The 18,950-nt window shown below is 42.1% G+C and overlaps 1 protein-coding gene across 4 annotated transcripts in view; it reads right to left on the reverse strand.

The window, feature by feature from the left end:
* The window catches only part of ryr3 (ryanodine receptor 3), a 561,329-nt gene that overhangs the window by 387,901 nt on the left and 154,478 nt on the right, over positions 1–18,950 (reverse strand). For all 4 annotated transcript variants that reach the window (XM_070878983.1, XM_070878984.1, XM_070878982.1 and 1 more), the window contains exons 4-8: positions 10,690–10,764; positions 9,163–9,241; positions 2,682–2,794; positions 2,042–2,141; positions 1,641–1,737 (exon numbers count right to left, since the gene is read on the reverse strand). In XM_070878983.1, the coding sequence (XP_070735084.1) occupies positions 1,641–1,737; positions 2,042–2,141; positions 2,682–2,794; positions 9,163–9,241; positions 10,690–10,764 (464 nt within the window). The remainder of the gene's footprint in view (positions 1–1,640; positions 1,738–2,041; positions 2,142–2,681; positions 2,795–9,162; positions 9,242–10,689; positions 10,765–18,950) is intronic.

Genomic DNA, 18,950 nt, shown 5'->3' on the forward strand with positions numbered 1-18,950 from the left:
AACATCTGTGGTTAAGAAAATGTTAGAGTCAATTATTAAAGAAGCAGTAGCAGGACATTTGCAAAAACATAATTTGGTCAGGCAGAGTCAGCATGGATTTATGGAAGGGAAGTCATGTTTGACAAATTTGCTGGAATTCTTTGAGGATGTAATGAACAGGGTGGATAAAGGGGAAGCAGTGAATGCAGTGTATTTGGACTTCCAGAAAGCATTTGACAAGGTGCCACATAAAATGTTACTGCACAAGATAAAAGTTCACAGGGTTGGGGGTAATATATTAGCATGGATAGAGGATTGGCTAACTAACAGAAAACAGAGAGTCGGGATGAATGGTTCATTCTCGGGTTGGCAACCAGTAACTAGTGGGGTGCCGCAGGATCGATGCTGAGACCCCAACTATTTACAATCTATATGAACAACTTGGAAGAAGGGACCGAGTGTAACGTAGCCAAGTTTGCTGGTGATACAAAAATGGGAGGAAAAGCAATGTGTGAGGAGGACACAAAAAATCTGCAAAAGGACACAGACAGGCTAAGTGAGTGGGCAAAAATTTGGCAGATGGAGTATAATGTTGGAAAGTGTGAGGTCATGCACTTTGGCAGAAAAAAATCAAAGAGCAAGTTATTATTTGAATGGAGAAAAATTGCAAAGTGCTGCAGTGTAGCGGGACCTGGGGGTACTTGTGCATGATACACAAAAGGTTAGTATGCAGGTACAGCAAGTGATCAGGAAGGCCAATAGAAGGCCTTTATTGCAAAGGGGATGGAGTATAAAAGCAAGGACGTCTTACAGTTATGCAGGGTATTGGTGAGGTCACACCTGGAATACTGTGTACAGTTTTGGTTTCCAAATTTAAGAAAGGATATACTTGCTTTGGAGGCAGTTCAGAGAAGATTCACTAGGTTGATTCCAGAGATGAGGGGGTTGACTTATGAGGAAAGTTTGAGTAGGTTGGGCCTCTACTCATTGGAATTCAGAAGAATTCAGAAGAAGGTGATCTTATCGAAACGTATAAGAGTATGAGTGGGCTTGACAAGGTGGATGCAGAGAGGATGTTTCCACTGATAGGGGAGACTAGAACAAGGGGGCATAATCTTAGAATAAGGGGCCGCCCATTTAAAACTGAGATGAGGAGGAATTTCTTCTCTCAGAGGGTTGTAAATCTGTGGAATTCGCTGCCTCAGAGAGCTGTGGAAGCTGGATCATTGAATAAATTTAAGATAGAGATAGACAGTTTTTTTAACCAATAAGGGGTTATGGGGAGTGGGCAGGAAAGTGGACCTGAGTCCATGATGGGATCAGCCATGATCGTATTAAATGGCGGAGCAGGCTCGAGGGGCCGTATGGCCTACTCCTGCTCCTACTTCTTATGTTCTTATGTAACTAATCCCAGTTTGCTAAAATAGAACTAGATGTTTAAAATGAATTTAAAACAATCACGCTTCAGAATTGTTTACAACAATAAAGTAATAAAATGAATTAACATTTTCACAAACATGCACATTATCTTCACAATAATTGTTTTCCTTCAGATGAATTTGACTGAATATGAAACCAAAGGATTCAAATAATATGAACAGAAAAAGTGTGAACAGAAACATGTTTGACATAGGGCTTGAAGGAGTTGTAATGAAACTTACACATACTGCCCGTCATCTTTCTGCTCTGTAATAGGGATAGTCAAACACTCATCGTGACCATGAAAAAGCCGCAGAACATGTCCACCAATCAGAAACCCTTTAAGAGAACAAGACGGAGTGCAAGTTAACAAAAGTAACAAATTCCTATCTCGTGCAGACCTATATGATTTTATTTGCTGTCATCTTAAGCTCTTGGTTAATCCTTGACAGTAGGGTGAATATCAAACTAATTTGAAATTATGACATGGGAAACTAACATATGAATGCTAGTTCAAATTTTAGTTTTTGCAATAATTGTATAAAGATATATATACAAAATATAAATAATTCAGTATAGCCTGATGACGCAACACATTCAGGCTTCATGTTGTAAACATGAAACAAACTAGTGAAGATCTCACCTTCTGCAACACTGCTGCCTGAACTTATGGGATGTACATTCCACAGTGTCTGTATGAAGGAGGCGTCCACTTGTATGTTGCCGTTGGAAATAGAAAGGTGCTGCCAACAGAAAACAGCTATAATCAACTGAGCAGTCACAAAACAAAAAGAAAACATACAGAAATGTGGCATCTCACATTGTGTCATGTGTAACACAACTGCAAAAAAGTAGTCTAACTGACATGGTTGTACTTTTGCAACATTACACCAAATGTTATAAATACAAAAAAGCAGACGTTGCACCTCTAAATAACCATTCAGATTCTACAAAAGCTTCTCCCATTACATCATATCTATAACTATTTTTAATGATAAGGCAAATTTATATTAAGCAAATTTTAATAGAAGAAAAGCAAATTACTGCGGTTGCTGGAAATCTGAAATTCAAACAAAAAATGCTGTAAACACTCAGCAGGTCAGGCAGCATCTGTGGAGAGAGAAACTGTTTCTCTCTCCACACATTCTGCCTGACCTGCTGAGTGTTTCCAGTATATTCTGTTCTTATTTTAATCGAAGAATTGGTTATTGTGAAATAAATCAATTTAATGGAAGTGAAGTTAAATTCTGTTGTAAATTCGTAACAGATTGAAGTCTACTCACCAGATATCGCTCTGATGAAACACTGACCAGAATAAGGTCATCACCGATGCGCACCTTTTCTCCTTCTGATCTTTGTTTGGAAGCGGGGTGAATGGTCCACCAGCATGCTTCACCTAAACATTGTCAGAAATGAAATGTTCGATTTGGAGGCTTATCTTTTTTTAAACTAAATGCAAAAGAACATTCCTCAGCATTACACTGAAGCAACAGAAAAGCTCATTTTTTTTTAGCAACAGGTGTCTAGAGAGAAGATCAAATTTAACTTCGCCGAGGCACAAAGCAGATGGTAGAGGATTGGCCTCCATTTGAGATATTCAATAGAGAAATCTCTTATGAAGTTTTTTTTAAAATACAATATCCTTAAAAGTGGATGTTTAACATTTGTGGCACTTTTTGGCCCTTTGGGAAGCAAAATCTTTTTCTTTATCCGTTCACGGGATGTGGGCGTCGCTGGCAAGGCCAGCATTTATTGCCCATCCCTAACTGCCCTTGAGAAGATAGTGGTTGTGATGTGTGTAGCACTCAAATCACTGACTCCACACAGTCTGGTGTTGTAGTAACTGCTGTGACCTTGGTCCTTTATTGTGTAACTTCAGAGTGCCCCTCAAGTGTGGTGGGCAGCCTTTTATACTCTGTCTCGCAGGTACTTTCGGGTCTCCCACCACAGTGTCCCTTGTGGTGCACCATCGTAACTATACATTTAATGTACATGGACAATACATAACGTCTCACTCCCCCCCCCCCACCACCCCCCCAGTTCCAAAAGCAAATTGCCGGTAACCTCGGCCTTGTTCGTCCTGGTTGATTTGTGAGTGTGAGTCCATGACCATCCACTTCCCTCTTCCCCCCCATGTAGAGATTATGCTTGCGATCCGGTGCAAGCATGTGGTATTAACAGTCCTTACATGGGTGATACAAGTACACAAACATAATCTCCAGTAGAAAGCAGGTACACATAGACAGTACATTTGTATGATACATATAGATGCGTTGAAGAGTTACATCAAAAGGTTGCAGGTACACTGAACAGTTATTAAATCCCAGCTCCACTGGGTGAGGTATGGTGGCGGCATACTGCCCCTTTTTGCCCGAGGTAATGGGCTGTGCTGAGACAGGGTATGGCAACTAGTGCGTTGCCTCTGTTCTCAGAAAATAGTTGCCTTTGCGGCTTGTCTGCAGCCGCTGAACAATTGCATAAATCACATAAAATCAGAAATCACATTAATATATTAGTTATGTTAGTCACAGATCCATTAACCCTTTTAACTTTGCATTGTGATATTAACTCTTTTCACCAATCATATCAATCATTTTAATCACAGTAATCATTTTGGCATCAAAATATTAACTCTTGTCATAAATCACGTCATCATACAAATCACAGTAATCATTTTGACTCACACTTGCCCTTACAAAAGTCTCTTTGTGGGGACCGCCAATGGTGTAAGGCCCCTTTAAGACTCCCAGGTACATTTCCATTTTAAGATGCCATTTTGTTTTTCCCACGAGGTTTCTACTGGGCGCCGCCATTTTAGGTGCTCTGCTGGTGCCTGCCTGCCTCTCTCTGCAGAACTCTGCTGCTGCTGCCTGCTTTCCCTCTCCACCACACTCTGAACGCACCCGGAAGCTGCAATGCACCGGCCCCCGCACCGCCGCATCCTCCGGAGCACCCCACGCAGCTGACCTTTTTGCCCGGGAACCGCCACACACACACATACGTCCTCCGGAGCCGACCTCCTCACTGCCGCAGCCGATCCTGGACGAGCCCCTCTCCTCGGAGCACCGGCCCTCACGACGTCGCCGAGCGAGTCCCGCTCCCGAAACTGCCGATTCACCGCTCCTCCCGCTGCAAGCCCCGAGAATGGCCACCTCTGCCTGCGGGCCGACGGTGCCTGCTGGAGCAGCCCGTCGAAGCCCTTCTCTCTTCTCCAGCTCAGTCAGCGCTGCTGCTGGTTCCAGTGCCTCTTTCTCACTCTCAGACTTTGCAGGGGAGAGTCGACGACCCTCATGGCCAATCCCCATAACAAAGACGTCTCGCAACACCTCGTTAAGGTGTGTGCCAAAATTGCATGGCGCCGCAAGTCTCCTGATGGCCTCAGCATATTTTGTGACATCCTGGCCCTCAGGTCTGCAGTGGTGGTAGAATTTGTGCCTGGCTGTGAGGATGCTCTCCTTCGGTTTCAGTTGGTTACGAATGAGTTCATATGACTTGTCCTTGGCGCTCGCGAGTGCCAGAAAATCCCTGACGAGACGTTAAATCTCATCGCCACAACTGGACAGCAATATCGCCTTATGCTTCTCTTTCAGTGCGTTCGTGTTCCCTGTCAGGTCGTTTGCTATAAAATAGTACTCGAGCCTTTCCGTAAAGACATCCCAGTCATTACCCTCCGTGAAATCCTTTAGCGTGCCCAAAGTAATTATGGTTGCATGAAGAGCTCGTCCGTGTCCTCGTCGCCAATTTGTGATGTATGTAGCATTCAAATCACTGACTCTACACAGTCTGGTGTTGTAGTAACTGCTGTGACCTTGGTCCTTTATTGTGTAACTCCAGAGTGCCCCTCAGGTGTGGTGGGCAGCCTTTTATACTCTGTCTCGCAGGTACTTTCGGGTCTCCCACCACAGTGTCCCTTATGGCGCACCATTGTATCTATACATTTAATGTACATGGACAATACATAACAGTGGTGAGCTGCCTTCCTGAACCGCTGCAGTCCGTATGGTGAAGGTACTCCCATAGTGCTCTTAGGGAGGGAGTTCCAGGATTTTGACCCAGCGACGATGAAGGAACGGCGATATATTTCCAAGTCAGTATGGTGTGTATATTGGAGACAAACTTGGAGTTGGTGGTGTTCCCATGCACCTACTGCCCTTATCTTTCTAGATGGTAGAGGTCGCGGGTTTGGGAGATCCGGCCGAAGAAGCCTTTGCGAATTGCTGCAGTGCATCTTGGAGATGGTACAGACTGCAGCCATGGTGCACCGGTGCTCCAGGGAGTGAATGTTTAAGGTTATGGATGGGGTGCCAATCAAGTGGGCTGCTTTTTCCTGGGTGGTGTTGAGCTTCGAGTGTTTTTGGAGCTGCAATCATACGGGCAACTGGAGAGTATTCTATCACACTCTTGATTTGTGCCTTGTAGATGGTGGAAAGGCTTTGGGGAGTCAGAAACTGAGACACTCGTCACAGAATACCCAGCCTCAGACTAGCTCTTGTGGCCACATTGGGGCAAAAATTCTGGCCTCGCCGGCTTCATACGAAATACGTATGGACTTGGCGAGGCCCCGCAAAAGCCGGTTTTCAGTGCGCGATGTGCATGACAGATCCTCCATATCCCCACAGCGCAGGCGAGATTGCGCTATTTGCCCAACTCTTGCCCAGCGAATGTCCTTAAAACTCTTCCGCCTGCTTAAAGCAGGCACATAGCCTACTTTTACCAGCGTAAGAGTTTTAAAACACATAAAAATAAAAATTAAACACACATTTTTATTTAAAAATCATGTCCACTAACGTAAGTTTATTTTAAACCCTATTAAAACACTTTAAACAAAAATCCTCCCAATTTTTTTTCTAAAACATTTAATGAACTTTAATTTCAATTAATTTTATTTATGTGAGGTGTGTTTTTTATTTTTTATATTGTGTTTAGTGTGTTTAGAGATTTCTTTCTCATTAGTAGCTATAAGAACTGATAGATACAGGGTTCTCATTGCTATTAATGAAAATACTGTACCTGATTGGTTGTGTAGTCACACGTGACTGCACCTTCTGTATCTGAACCTCGAGGACGGGAGCATGCTCCTAAGCACAGGAAGCGAAGTCCTTGCACAGGAATCGCAGGCGCCTCCGGGACCACCAGGTAATTTCATTAAAAATTCTCGGATCGGAGGTGTTTGTCCGAAGGAAGCCTCCAACCCGAATTTCAGGCCCATTATTTATGTGGCTGGTCCAGACCCCCAGGATGTTGATGGTGGGGGATTCGGCGATGGTAATGCCATTCAATGTCAAGGGGCAGAGGTTAGACTCTCGCTTGTTGGAGATAGTCATTGCCTGGCACTTATGTGGTGTGAATGTTACTTGCCACTTATCAACCCAAGCCTGACTGTCGACAAGGTTTTGCTGCATGCGGGCATGCTTCATTATCTGAGGAGTTGCGAATGGCACTGAACACTGCAGTCATCAGTGAACATCTCCAACTCTGACCTTATGATGGAGGGAAGGTCATAGATGAAGCAGCTGAAGATGATTGGGCCTAGGACACTGCCTTAAAGAACTCCTGCAGCGATCTCCTAGGGCTGAGACGATTGACCTCCAACCACCACAACCATCTTCCTTTGTGCTAGGTATAACTCCAGCCAGTGGAGAGTTTTCCCCTGATTCCCATTGACTTTAGTTTTACTAGGGCTCCTTGATATCACACTCAGTCAAATTCTGCCTTGATGCCAAGGGCAGTGACTCTCACCTCACTTCTGGAATTGAGCTCTTTTGTCCATGTTTGGACCAAGTCTGTAATGAGGTCTGGAGCAGAGTGGTCCTGGCAGAACCCAAACTGGGCATCGGTGAGCAGGTTATTGGTGAGCAAGTGCCGCTTGATAGCACTATTGATGACAGCTTCCATCACTTTGCTGATGTTTGAGAATAGACTGATGGGCGGTAATTGGTCGGGTTGGAATTATCCTGCTGTTTGTAGACAGGACATACCTGAGCAGTTTTCCACATTGTCGGATAGATGCCAATGTTGCAGCTGTACTGGAAAAACTTGGCTAGAGGCACGGCTAGTTCTTGAGCATAAGGCTTCAGCACAACAGATGGGATATTATCGGGGCATAGCTTTTGCTGTATCCAGTGCGCTCAGCCATTTTTTGATATCAGATGGAGTCATTCAAATTGGCTGAAGACTGACTTCTGTGATGGTAGGGACCTCAGGAGGAGGCCAATATGGACCATCCACTCGGCACTTCTGGCTGAAGATGGTTGCAAATGCTTCAGCCTTGTCTTTTACACTCAAGTGCTGAGCTCTTCCATCATTGAGGATGGGGATATTCATGGAAGCCTCCTCCTCCCATTAGCTGTTTAATATAGTCACCACCATTCACGACTCGATGTGGCAGGACTGCAGAGCTTTGATCTGATCCGTTTATTGTAGGATCATTTAGCCCTGTCTATAGCATGCTGCTTCCGCTTTTTAGCATGCATATAGTCTTGTGTTGCAGCTTCCCCAGGTTGGCACCTCATTTTTAGGTACACCTGATGCTGCTCCTGGCATGTTCTTCTGCACTCCTCATTGAACCAGGGTTGGTCCCCTGGCTTGATGGTAATGGTAGAGTGATGGATATGCTGGGCCATGAGATTACAGATTGTGGTGGAATACAATTCTGCTGCTGCTAATGACCTCCAACGCCTCATGGATGCCCAGTTTTGAGCTGCTAGATCTGTTCTGAATCTATCCCATGTAGCACAGTGGCAGTGCCACACAACAAGATGGAGGGTGTCCTCAGTGTGAAGACGGGACTTCGTCTCCACAATGACTGTGCGGTAGTCACTGCTACTAATGCTGTCATGGACAGATGCATCTACAAGAAGTAGATTGGTGAGGATGAAGTCAAGTAGGTTTTCCTCTCGTGTTGGGTCTCTCACCTCCTGTTGCAAGCTCAATCTGGCAGCTATATCCTTCAGGACTCGGCCAGCTCGGTCAGTAGTGGTGTTACCGAACCACTCTTGGTGATGGACATTGAAGTCCCCCACCCAGAGTACATTCTGTGCCCTTGCTACTCTCAGTGCTTCTTCCAAGTGGTGTTCAACATGGAGGAGTACTGATTCATCAGCTGAGGGAGGGCGGTAGATGGTAATCAGCAGGAGGTTTCCTTGCGTATGCTTGACCTGAATCCAAGAGAGTTCATGGGGCCCGGAGTCAATGTTGAGGATTCCCAAGGCCACTCCCTCCCAACGATATACCACTGTACCGGCATCCCTGGTGGGTTTATCCTGCCAGTGGGACAGGACGTACACAGGGATGGTGATGGAGGAGTCTGGGACTTTGGGTGAAAGGCATGATTCTGTGAGTATGAGTATGTCAGGCTGCTGCTTGACTAGTCTGTGGGACAGCTCTCCAAAATTTGGCACAGGTCCCCAGATATTGGTGAGGAGGACTCGACTGGGCAGGGTGTGCCGTTGTGTCCGTAGCCTGTGCCGAGGTCGATGCCGGTCTTGTAACGGTTTTTACAACTGATTGGCTTGCTTGGCCATTTAAGAGGGCAGTTAAGAGTCAACCATATTGCTGTGGGTCTAGAGTCACATCTAGGTCAGACCAGGCAAGAACGGCAGATTTCCATCCCTAAAGGACATTAGTGAACTTGATGGGCTTTTATGACAATCCGATAGTTTCATGGTCGCCATTACTGATACTTGCTTTTTATTTCAGATTTTTTTTTAATCCAAAGCATTTTTATCATGACAAATGTAAGATACAGTCAGCATATTCTTTTACCTGTTGAACCTTCTTGCAGCCCAACATCAAAAGCTAGTTTGTCTGTTAAAGATCTTGATGTAGTCAAACAAGTCAAATACTAGGAAGAAACATTTAAAATATTTTTTTTAATTAATGTGTACACCATTAAAAGCTCAAAGCAGAAACTGGAGTTTAATTTACGAAGCTGGATGATAGATGTTTTTACTGATTAAAAAAAGTGAACAAAATATTCATTTTTTTTTCGACGTTACTTGGATATATATAACATTTCAGCCTAACAGAAAAGGATAACACAAAGAAATAATCTGGTGTAATATTCTCAGCAGTGCTGTTCACTCTAGTGTGAATCATAATCCAGCAGAGCACAATCTTTTTCAGAATGCTGAGGACATAGGAACAGGAAGGAGTAGGCTGTTCAACCCCTCAAGCCTGTTCTGCCATTCAATTAGAACATGGCAGATCTGTACCTTAACTCCATTTACACTCATTGGTTACCTATCTCTTAATACCCTTGCCCAACAAAAATCTACCGATCTATTTCAGTTTTGAAATCTTCAATTGACCTAGCTTTTTAGGAGAATTCAATATTTCCACTACCCTTTGCGTGAAGAAATGCTTCCTGACATCACCCCTAAACTGTCTAACTCAGCTTTAAGGTTGTGCCCCCTTGTTCTGGACTCCCCCGCCAGAGGAAAGAGTAATAGAATTATCAACAGCAATACTGGATGAAGAGAATAAACATTTACTAGTCACACTATGGGCACTGTGATATACTTAACAGTTTCTAATGAATTTGGATACAGGAACTACCCATGATACTAGTGAACATGTTTAGGCAGCTGGTTTACCAGGTCTTTGCAAATCTAATGTGTGCTACTATATTCCAAATCTGAATCACTTGATTGCGTACATATTTATATCTTTAGCAAGTTTCACAAACATTTAGGCAACTGTAATATACATAGAGTTAAATCTATCATTGTCATCACTGTAGTCTGTGCCAGCCTTCTCTGGCTCCCATCCCAAGCACATTGATTTAAAAACCTTGATTATATTTAGTAAGGACTCACTTCATTCTATCTCTGTAACCTCCTCCAGCCCTATGTCTTAGCACACTCCTTACTTACTTCAGTGTCTGGACTTCTGTGTGTTGCCCTCTACTTCAGGCATTGTGACCCTGCATTCTGGATTACACTTCCTCTCACCTTGGTGTTTATCCTCTCCTACCGTGCATTTGGCCACCTCCCCATAATTGCACCCAGTTCTTGCTTGGGTCTCAGTTACCTTTTGTAAACCATCTTGGGATATTTTGCTATATTTACATTATGCAAGTGTAAGTTGTTGAAACCGTAAAACTATAATAAGCCCCATAACAATTATTCTTCTGGAGTGGAGGGTTGAGGGGGAAGGAAGATGAAAGCGGCTCTGCTCTTCCTGTAGGCATTATAACACATACACTGATAGGACACCTTGGGTGACAGAAGTATGTTTCAATGACAATATTTCAGTTGGCCTCATTTGCGTTGTTTTTGTCCCTATACTTACCATTGCACTGTACGCATGCCGAAGGAGAATAGCATGACCATAAAGAAGGGTTCTGTGGCCACCTCCCTGAGCTGCCTATAAATAAAAATAGAATATTACTTTCCAAGCAATATGCTAATTGCCAGAGATTTCAGCCATAAAGTGAGAAACTCTTGTGCTATAAAATTTCTCCCGTATTCTGCAAAAACAATTGCGACAGTGATAATGCATAAAGAGCAACCGATCCAGGTATGGTCTATAGTGAGATAATCTGCTGCAACCAGTAGTGTTAAATGGAACCCATTAAAATACTGCAACAAATTAGACAGAGTTATTAAAATCAAAACTACAAGAACTGGATGGAACTGCAGTAGAATAAAACAACAGTGATAGAAATCAATGTTAAAATCACAAAGTATTAATGCTCACAATTATTAATTTCCAACTAGTAATCCAGAAAAAAATACCAGTTCTCAAGATTGAAACTCAACTATATTACTAAATCATATTGGATGAGCCAAAATCAGTATATTTTTTCAATTAAGAATTAATTTCTGTACAAATACACCAAATATAGAAATATAATACATGCTCAAAAGGTAAATAATTTCTCTGTAGTAAATAGTCAGAGAGGTGCATATCACTGTCATTTAACAATATAGGTGTTTGTATCATGTAGAAGTAACATCAGATCCATTAATTTATAGTGGCTGTGTCAAAATCCATTTTATTAAACAGTATTCTGGGATTTTTACTTATGCTTTGGGGAACACATTTGAAAATTATGTTCATTATTCTGTAGAAACCATAAAGAAGCTTCATTTATTCACTATAAATTCCTTTACGTATGTTTCATTTCTATCCCTTCTAGAACTGAGTTCTAGAATTGGGGTCATAGAATTGTTTGTGGGGAGAGGGCCTGAAGGTGGATTTTGCTCAGTGGTGGCTATTTTAACTCTCCCTGATCAGCAGTAAAGGAGCAGGGTGGGGACAGTAAAAATGGAGGGGCTGAAATTCAGGTCTGCCAGAAAGCTGTGGCACTTACGATTTTTTTAAGTGTTTTTACTGCTGTCTCAGAACAGGTCGACTCTTGATCAATATTCAGGTCTTTGGTTTTTTTTTCCGAGCAGACCGGAAGTCGGTCATTATGGGGGCGGAAGTGCAGCGGTAAGTGCTGGTGAGGGGTGGAAATTGGGCCGGGACCAAGTCTCCGCCTCTGTCAGTCAGTGACGGAGCGGTGGTGACATCAGTGCGCGTGTGCATCACCACGTCTCTCCCCTCATTTAAAGGGGAGAGAAGCAGCAATTTTTTAGGTTCGGCCACTGGGCCACCAGGGAGGGTTTCGGCTCGGCCAGCGGCCTGGCAACTAGGAGGGAGTGCTAGGCTGCCTGGCCAAACCCGGGGCCATAATTGTCCGGCCAATCGGGAAGTCGGCCGGCAAAAAAAACACATGGCGGGTCACAGCAGTGCGCCCTCCCCTTAAAAGGCCGCCGCGCAGCCATGGCTCACACACACAGAACAAGGTGCATCGACAGAAAAAACTGTTGGGGGTACCGCGCGGTGGATCAAAGATTTTTTGAGGTAAATTTCGTGCGGAGTGGGATGGAGGTGTGGGAGAGCAGCGGTGTGCATTTTGATGATGCACTTGGGGCGGTCGACAGTGGCGGTGCGGAAGTGGGGACCGCCCGAAAAATCCCCGAGGTGAATTTGGATCGTGGTGGCCAATCGACTGCAATGCGGCGACCACTCGATTCCGCCGCACGGCTGCCACAAAACGGCGGTAATGGGCCTTATCCGGACCCTGAATTTCAGCCCCGGAGTGTCTCCATTTCCCACTCCATTCCTGCCGATCTGCAATTTCTGGCAGATGGACACCCAAGGGCTAATGGTATGGATGCCCATGGAAATTTAACCAGCTCCTGAGCGGGACACTCAGCGCAGTGCTATTCCAGGTGAACATGTCAGGAAGCCAATGAGGCCTGCTGAGGTAAGTATGTAAAAATAAAAACTAAATCTGGTCTCTTTGCTGCCCTAGGTTCTTCCCTGCGCTCATCTATGAGAATCCTCAAAATACCCCCTCCTGGATTCACCTTGCTGCCAGCAGCCAGCCTCCAGGCCATCGTCCCTTGCTGGCTAGGTGCTGCTTTACTTTGGAAACAGTCGAGCAGTCGGCTGGTGGGTTTCAAATGAGGCCCGGAAATTAAACTCTACTAAGTCTGTGCCGGACTGCCATCCACCTCCACCAACCTCCCACCATGTTAAAATTGACCCTCTGGTGTCTGTCATAAGTGGGGGATAATGAAGGAGGGGAGTGGCAAAGCGTGGGCCGAGCACCACTATGTAGGGATGGTGATACCCCAGGGCAGTCAGCACTGGTTCGTAACTTCAGAGATTGCTACAGACACTAAATTTTGGATTTGGGGATTATGCCCTAGAAATGTTTCTCCATGCCTGTCTGTCTCACTCTGTATTTCTTCTTTGTGTGTCTATCTATTTCTTCCTCTCTCTATGTCACTGTGTCTTACAGGTGTCAGTCATTAGAATGTTGACATTGCCTACCTTTTAACAACAGGAGGTGATCGAATGTTAATTAGAGGCTTTGCAAATTAAATTTTCTTTAACAAAAGTTACTCAAATTAGAGTGAGGATAGACATTCCCTCTTTGTCTCTCTCACTCACTGAGCTCAATATGATTTCTGAACTTTATAGAATGTAATTTGAACAATTCTATTATCAATGTAGTCTCCCATGCTGTGCTTTCTCTCTCTTTCACACGCACATGCACATCTTCGGTTTCAAAAAACACACAATTAAATTTATTTTAAATTAATTCATGGGATGTAGGTGTCACTGGCAAGGCCAGCTTTTATTGCCCATCCCTAAATTGCCCTTGATAAGGTGGTGGTGAGTTGCCTTGAACTGCTGCAGTCCATGAGGTGAAGGCACTCCCACAGTGCTGTTAGCGAGGGACTTCCACGATTTGACCCAGTGACGATGAAGGAATGACAATATATTTCCAAGTCAGGATGGTGTGTGACTTAGCGGGGAACTTGCAGGTGGTAGTATTCCCATGTGCATGCTGCCCTTGTGCAAGTGATGTTGGAGCTGCACTCATCCAGGCAAGTGGAGAGTATTCCATCATACTCCTGACATGTGCCTTGTAGACAGTGGAAAGGCTTTGGGGAGTTAGGAGGTGAGACACTCACTGCAGAATACCCAGCCTCTGACCTGCTTTTATAGCCACAATATTTATGTGTCTCATCTAGTTAGGTTTCTGATCAATGGTGAGCCTCCCCAAAATTTTGATAGTGGGAGATTTGGCGATGGTAATCCCACTGAATGTCATGGGGAGGTGGCAAGACTCTCACTTGTTGGAGATGATCATTGTCTGGCACTTGTGTGGTGCGAATGTGACTTGCCACTTATTAGCCCAAATCTTGCCACTTATTAGCCCAAATCTGAACATAGTTCAGATATTGCTGCATGCGGGCAAGGGCTGCATCATTATCTGAGGAGTTGCGAGTGGAATTGAACACTGCAATCATCATCGAACATCCCCACTTCTGATCTTAAGATGGAGGGAAGGTCATTGATGAAGCAGCTGAAGATGGTTCGGCCTAGGACACCTGACTAGAGTTTCTGAAATTCATCCTTTAGCTTTTTTGCTAATAATTTGAGGTAAAAAAACAAACAGATTTTGTTAGATTTTACCATGCTGCTAACACATCCAAGAAAACAGTGCACGCTGCCCATTGCCAGAATGCAAGATTTACCTTCAGCTGATAGTTACTGCTTTATGTATCTCTTCCCCCATATCAGTCATTTTCTAGTTTAGACATTTTTGTTTAAATTTCAGGCTGAATTAAACTTAAATTTAAATAGAGTTTGTATTTATTTCTTCTTCATGATCAGAAGAGTTAAGTTTCTACTTACAACTCCTTTGTCCTACTTCATTGGTATAGTGCCAAAGGAGACCTATCTACATTTATTACAGGTTTGAACTGAAGCTTTTAGTTTTCGGATTACAATCTGCACAAGTCACAATACCTATCAAACTATCAATAGAACATTCTTTGAACAGAGAGAGAGGTAGGATTTGAACTTGTATTTTTACATACAATAAATCACAACCTACTATTGCTAGCGTGACATTAATGGTTTGCAGGCAGGGTTACTTCCACCATTTTTTGCGGATCAACAGGATTTTGAAACTGAGCCATCAGATAACTGGTTTGTTTTCAAAATGGATCATAAGTTGAAAATGACAGATTGACTTACCTTTATCATGAACTTCTAGAAAGCAGGAAAGATGAAAGCAAATAAAATGGATTAACGTTAACATGTCATTTTTGCACATTGCATCAAGTTGACAGTGCAAAAAATGGGTTGTCGTTTCAAACCGCTCGCCCATTTCAGTCACGATTGAGTAAAGATTTTCACACCAAAGTATATAATCTTCAAAAAATCAGCTTACTTGTGCATAAAAGTTGCAATAGTAACTGTGGAAGGATATAATTTTGATTTTGGATTCTGCCCTCCAACTTTAATTCATAAATCAAAATATCACTTATTATGAGTCAAACCAATTTGTGCACCTTATGTCACATATATAATCAGCTTTCTGGAAGCAGGAGTTTAAGCTTAAAATTAAGTCATATTGAGACTTCATGAGAAAACTTTAAAAAATCCTTGTGGGAACATATTAATGCCACTTTTGATCTTCTAATATTTCTGTGAGGATTGCAGAGAACAAATATTGCACAATTGTCCCAAGACTAATCGAATTCCTTTGGTGTTGCACATGTGGAGTCAAGACCAAAGCACACAAATCTAATTCAGTCTCCTTTTGAAAGTCAGACATTGTTCTTTTTATACAATATCTTAATTTTCTATTATTTATCGTTAAATAGCAAAACTTATGACAATTTGGGAAGCAGAGACGTAGGGTTGGATGGAGCATAGGAGTTTCTCTGTAGTGCAGTTTAAAGAGCTGGGTGACACAAAACTAAGGCACTATTGCAAAACCACTGGTGGGAGAATATAATAACAGCATGATAAGTTTACAGAGGCAGTTTTCATTCTAAATGAAATATAACAGGAAGTAAGGTTTTTTAGACAGGAACTGCACACAGACATTAGGGCCCTGAAATTCCAAAGGGGTTCGCCAGGATTCCTGCTGTAATTTGGGCAGGATACCAGCAGAACTCCCAGGGAAACAGTGCAAGTGCCCATTTTTGGCCATTTACACGGTTTCATTGGGGCTCCACCAGTTGGAGAGCAGGAGAACACCCATGGAATTTCCGGGCCAAAATGTTAAGTATCTTATTATATAGATGGTTCTGACTTTGTATTTTAATGTATAAAGTTTGGTGAGTTTTATAAAATCTTATATTTGCTGAACACTTTTTACATCAGGGAATAACACAAGAGTATGTATGTCAACTGCTTAAATAGCTATTTAAATGGTGTTTTCACTTGCAAACATTTACACAAGAGATACACATTTAAACTGAGTTGTCAGATGCACTGTGCTTCAGATGAGAAGTTAAACAGCCTGCCTATTAAGGCTGATGTAAAAGATCCCAGTACTCTATTCAAGGACCAGCAGGGAGTTTTCCTGGTCAACTTCTTCATTCAACCATCATCACCAAAAAAAGATAAACTGGTGATTTATTTCACATAGTGTGTGCAAATTGTCTGCTGTCTCTGCTTACATAGCAACAGTGACGGCACTTCAAAAAGTAATTCAATGGATGTTAGTGCTTTGAGATGGCCTGAGAACATGATGAGACATGATATAAATACAAGTTCCTTCCTCTTTCCATAAGTGGAATAATTACTGGTACTGGAACTTTACCAAACAAACCTGGGTATAACTAAATACATTTTGAAAAATAATCTAATAACCCATTAATAATAATTAGCATTTATAATGTTCAATGTTATTACTTCTTGCTTCTAACTAATGTAATTTGTTCCTACCCTCTCCCTTGCTCTCTGCTAGATGTCATAGTCTTCTTGCTCCTTTCCATCATTAATAGTGTTTGGTGCACAAAACAGTTTGGTTCATCCACTAGTCAGTCACACACTATTGACTCAGAAATGGCCATCGTGCAATGTCACACAGTGGTTCACTGGAATTCTTTAGTTAAATACAGTGAACTTCTTTTCTGTTAATTGGCAAATGATTGCGCACACACACAATAAATATCATTTTAGTGCTTTTTATTTGTAGCTAGTGCCACTTAATGGCTAACCACATGTAATTTTCCTCTTCATAGAAATATCAGTGTAACGATAGTTACCCTCAGAGATTTTTTCTTCTTGGCATTGATGGAACTTCTGTTGACAGAGCCCTTAATATAATAAAAACAAAAAAATTAAAAACTCTTTAGCTGTGTTTTGCTGGTCAAAACCAGCAATGTTTTTACCAAGGACGTCCAGTTGATGTTGAGAATTATGTCAACGATCCTTCCAATGTTAGTGTACTCTGTGCTGTTAAATGATGATGTATTTTTATATGCTGCGAGGAGAATTTTACTGTTTTGTTTCTGATGTAAAATATGGTTAAGCTATGCATACTAGTTGTGTGATAGCGTTTGGTTATAAAAAGAGAAAAAAAAAGCAGAATATTTCCAAAGTATGTTTTTTTCACAGTAGATGCCACCACGAAATCAAACAAGTGATATATTTATATATTATTGCAAAAATTCATATAACATAAATATAAGATAATGGGTAGCAATGTTGAGTTGATTTGCAAAATTTAAATTACAGAATTTTATTAAAGATTCTTAATAATTGTGCAAAAATCATTTCAAAATCTCCTGACTTATACTTCCCAAACGATCAAAGGAAAAGGCACAACTGTTTCACTGCTGAAGTGTGCATAAGATTGTTCAATATAATTATTCGTCTTTCAGATGAGACGTTAAACTGAGGTCTCATCTGCTCTCTCAAGTGGACGTAAAAGATCCCATGGCTTCGCAGGGGAGTTATCCCCGATGTCCTGGCCAATATCTATCCCTCAATCAACATAAGAAAAAACAGATTATCTGGTCATCGTCACATTGCTGTTTGTGGGAGTTTGTTGGGTGCAAATCATTTTGCAGTGACTACACTCCAAAAAGTACTTCATTGGCTGTAAAGCGCTTTGAGATGTCCGGTGGTCATGAAAAGCACTATATAAATCCAAGTCTTTCTTTTCTTTCTTTCTATCCTCTGATATGCCTTTCAGAGAAGTGGAACTCTCACCTTTTCCGAGATCTTGCCTAAGCCCTTGTATGTGCCTTTTCAACTCGCTGCTTTTACTCCTGGTCATTTCCTCATTTTTCTGTTTTTGCTTCTGCATCCGCCCCAAAATCTAATATTTGACAAAATTCATGTCGTTGAACTAATGGAATTTTTACGTACTTCTTCCAGCTCTCTTTTGGTACTATTTCTGGTCAAGATGGTAGGCAAAGATAATATATTCCCAATCCTTTGCCATTGTTATTATCTCATGTAGGAGGGCCAAGAGATATGTTTAAGGTGGCTTACGTTAAAATTTCCCCTCCATGCATTCTGTTGGGAAAAGCTTCTGCATGGCACCTTCTACGACAGCACCTTATCTTATCACCATGCTGCACCACTTCAAATATTATGGCAGCTACTCAACACAATAAAATAGATAATTATATGCATCTAAAAGACTGTAATTAGTCAGAGGTCACTCGGTTTTCTGTTTTCTTTTCTCTTTATGTCATGGTTTTGGTTTGGTTGCCTCAGTATGTTTTGATAAAATATGGAGACATAAATCATAATTTTATTTGTAACTTGGGGACTTACTGAGCAGATTAATTGGTTGAGTAAAATGTGATCAGTTTGGGCTGATTGGTCAGCAACTTGTGGCATCTGTACATGCGCAGTTAAACACAGAAATCAGGAATTCACTATCCGATTTGCCTTGCTCTTCCACAAGCTTCAGTACACTGGTACCTCGCCGATAGACTCAGCAATAAAATACATGAAGGGCATGGAGTTGTGGTACTTACCCACTAAACATGCCAGAAAAAGTTAGAGCTGGTGCATTCCATTCAGGAGTAGGTGAATTTTTAATGATGTGATAAGTCTTAATTACTGCCAATCCTCCTTTCTGGCACTGAAAATTTAATTTTTACAAGTGTGGAATCTCATTCCTTCAGAATTTAATTATTGTTGGAGATATTTTTTAAAGTTAAAATAAACATTGTTTTTTTATTTTTTCTTTGTCTCTTTTATCTTTCTCTCAATCCCATCTTTCT

This window comes from Pristiophorus japonicus, chromosome 4 (genome assembly GCF_044704955.1).
Source record: "Pristiophorus japonicus isolate sPriJap1 chromosome 4, sPriJap1.hap1, whole genome shotgun sequence".
Taxonomy (NCBI): domain Eukaryota; kingdom Metazoa; phylum Chordata; class Chondrichthyes; family Pristiophoridae; genus Pristiophorus; species Pristiophorus japonicus.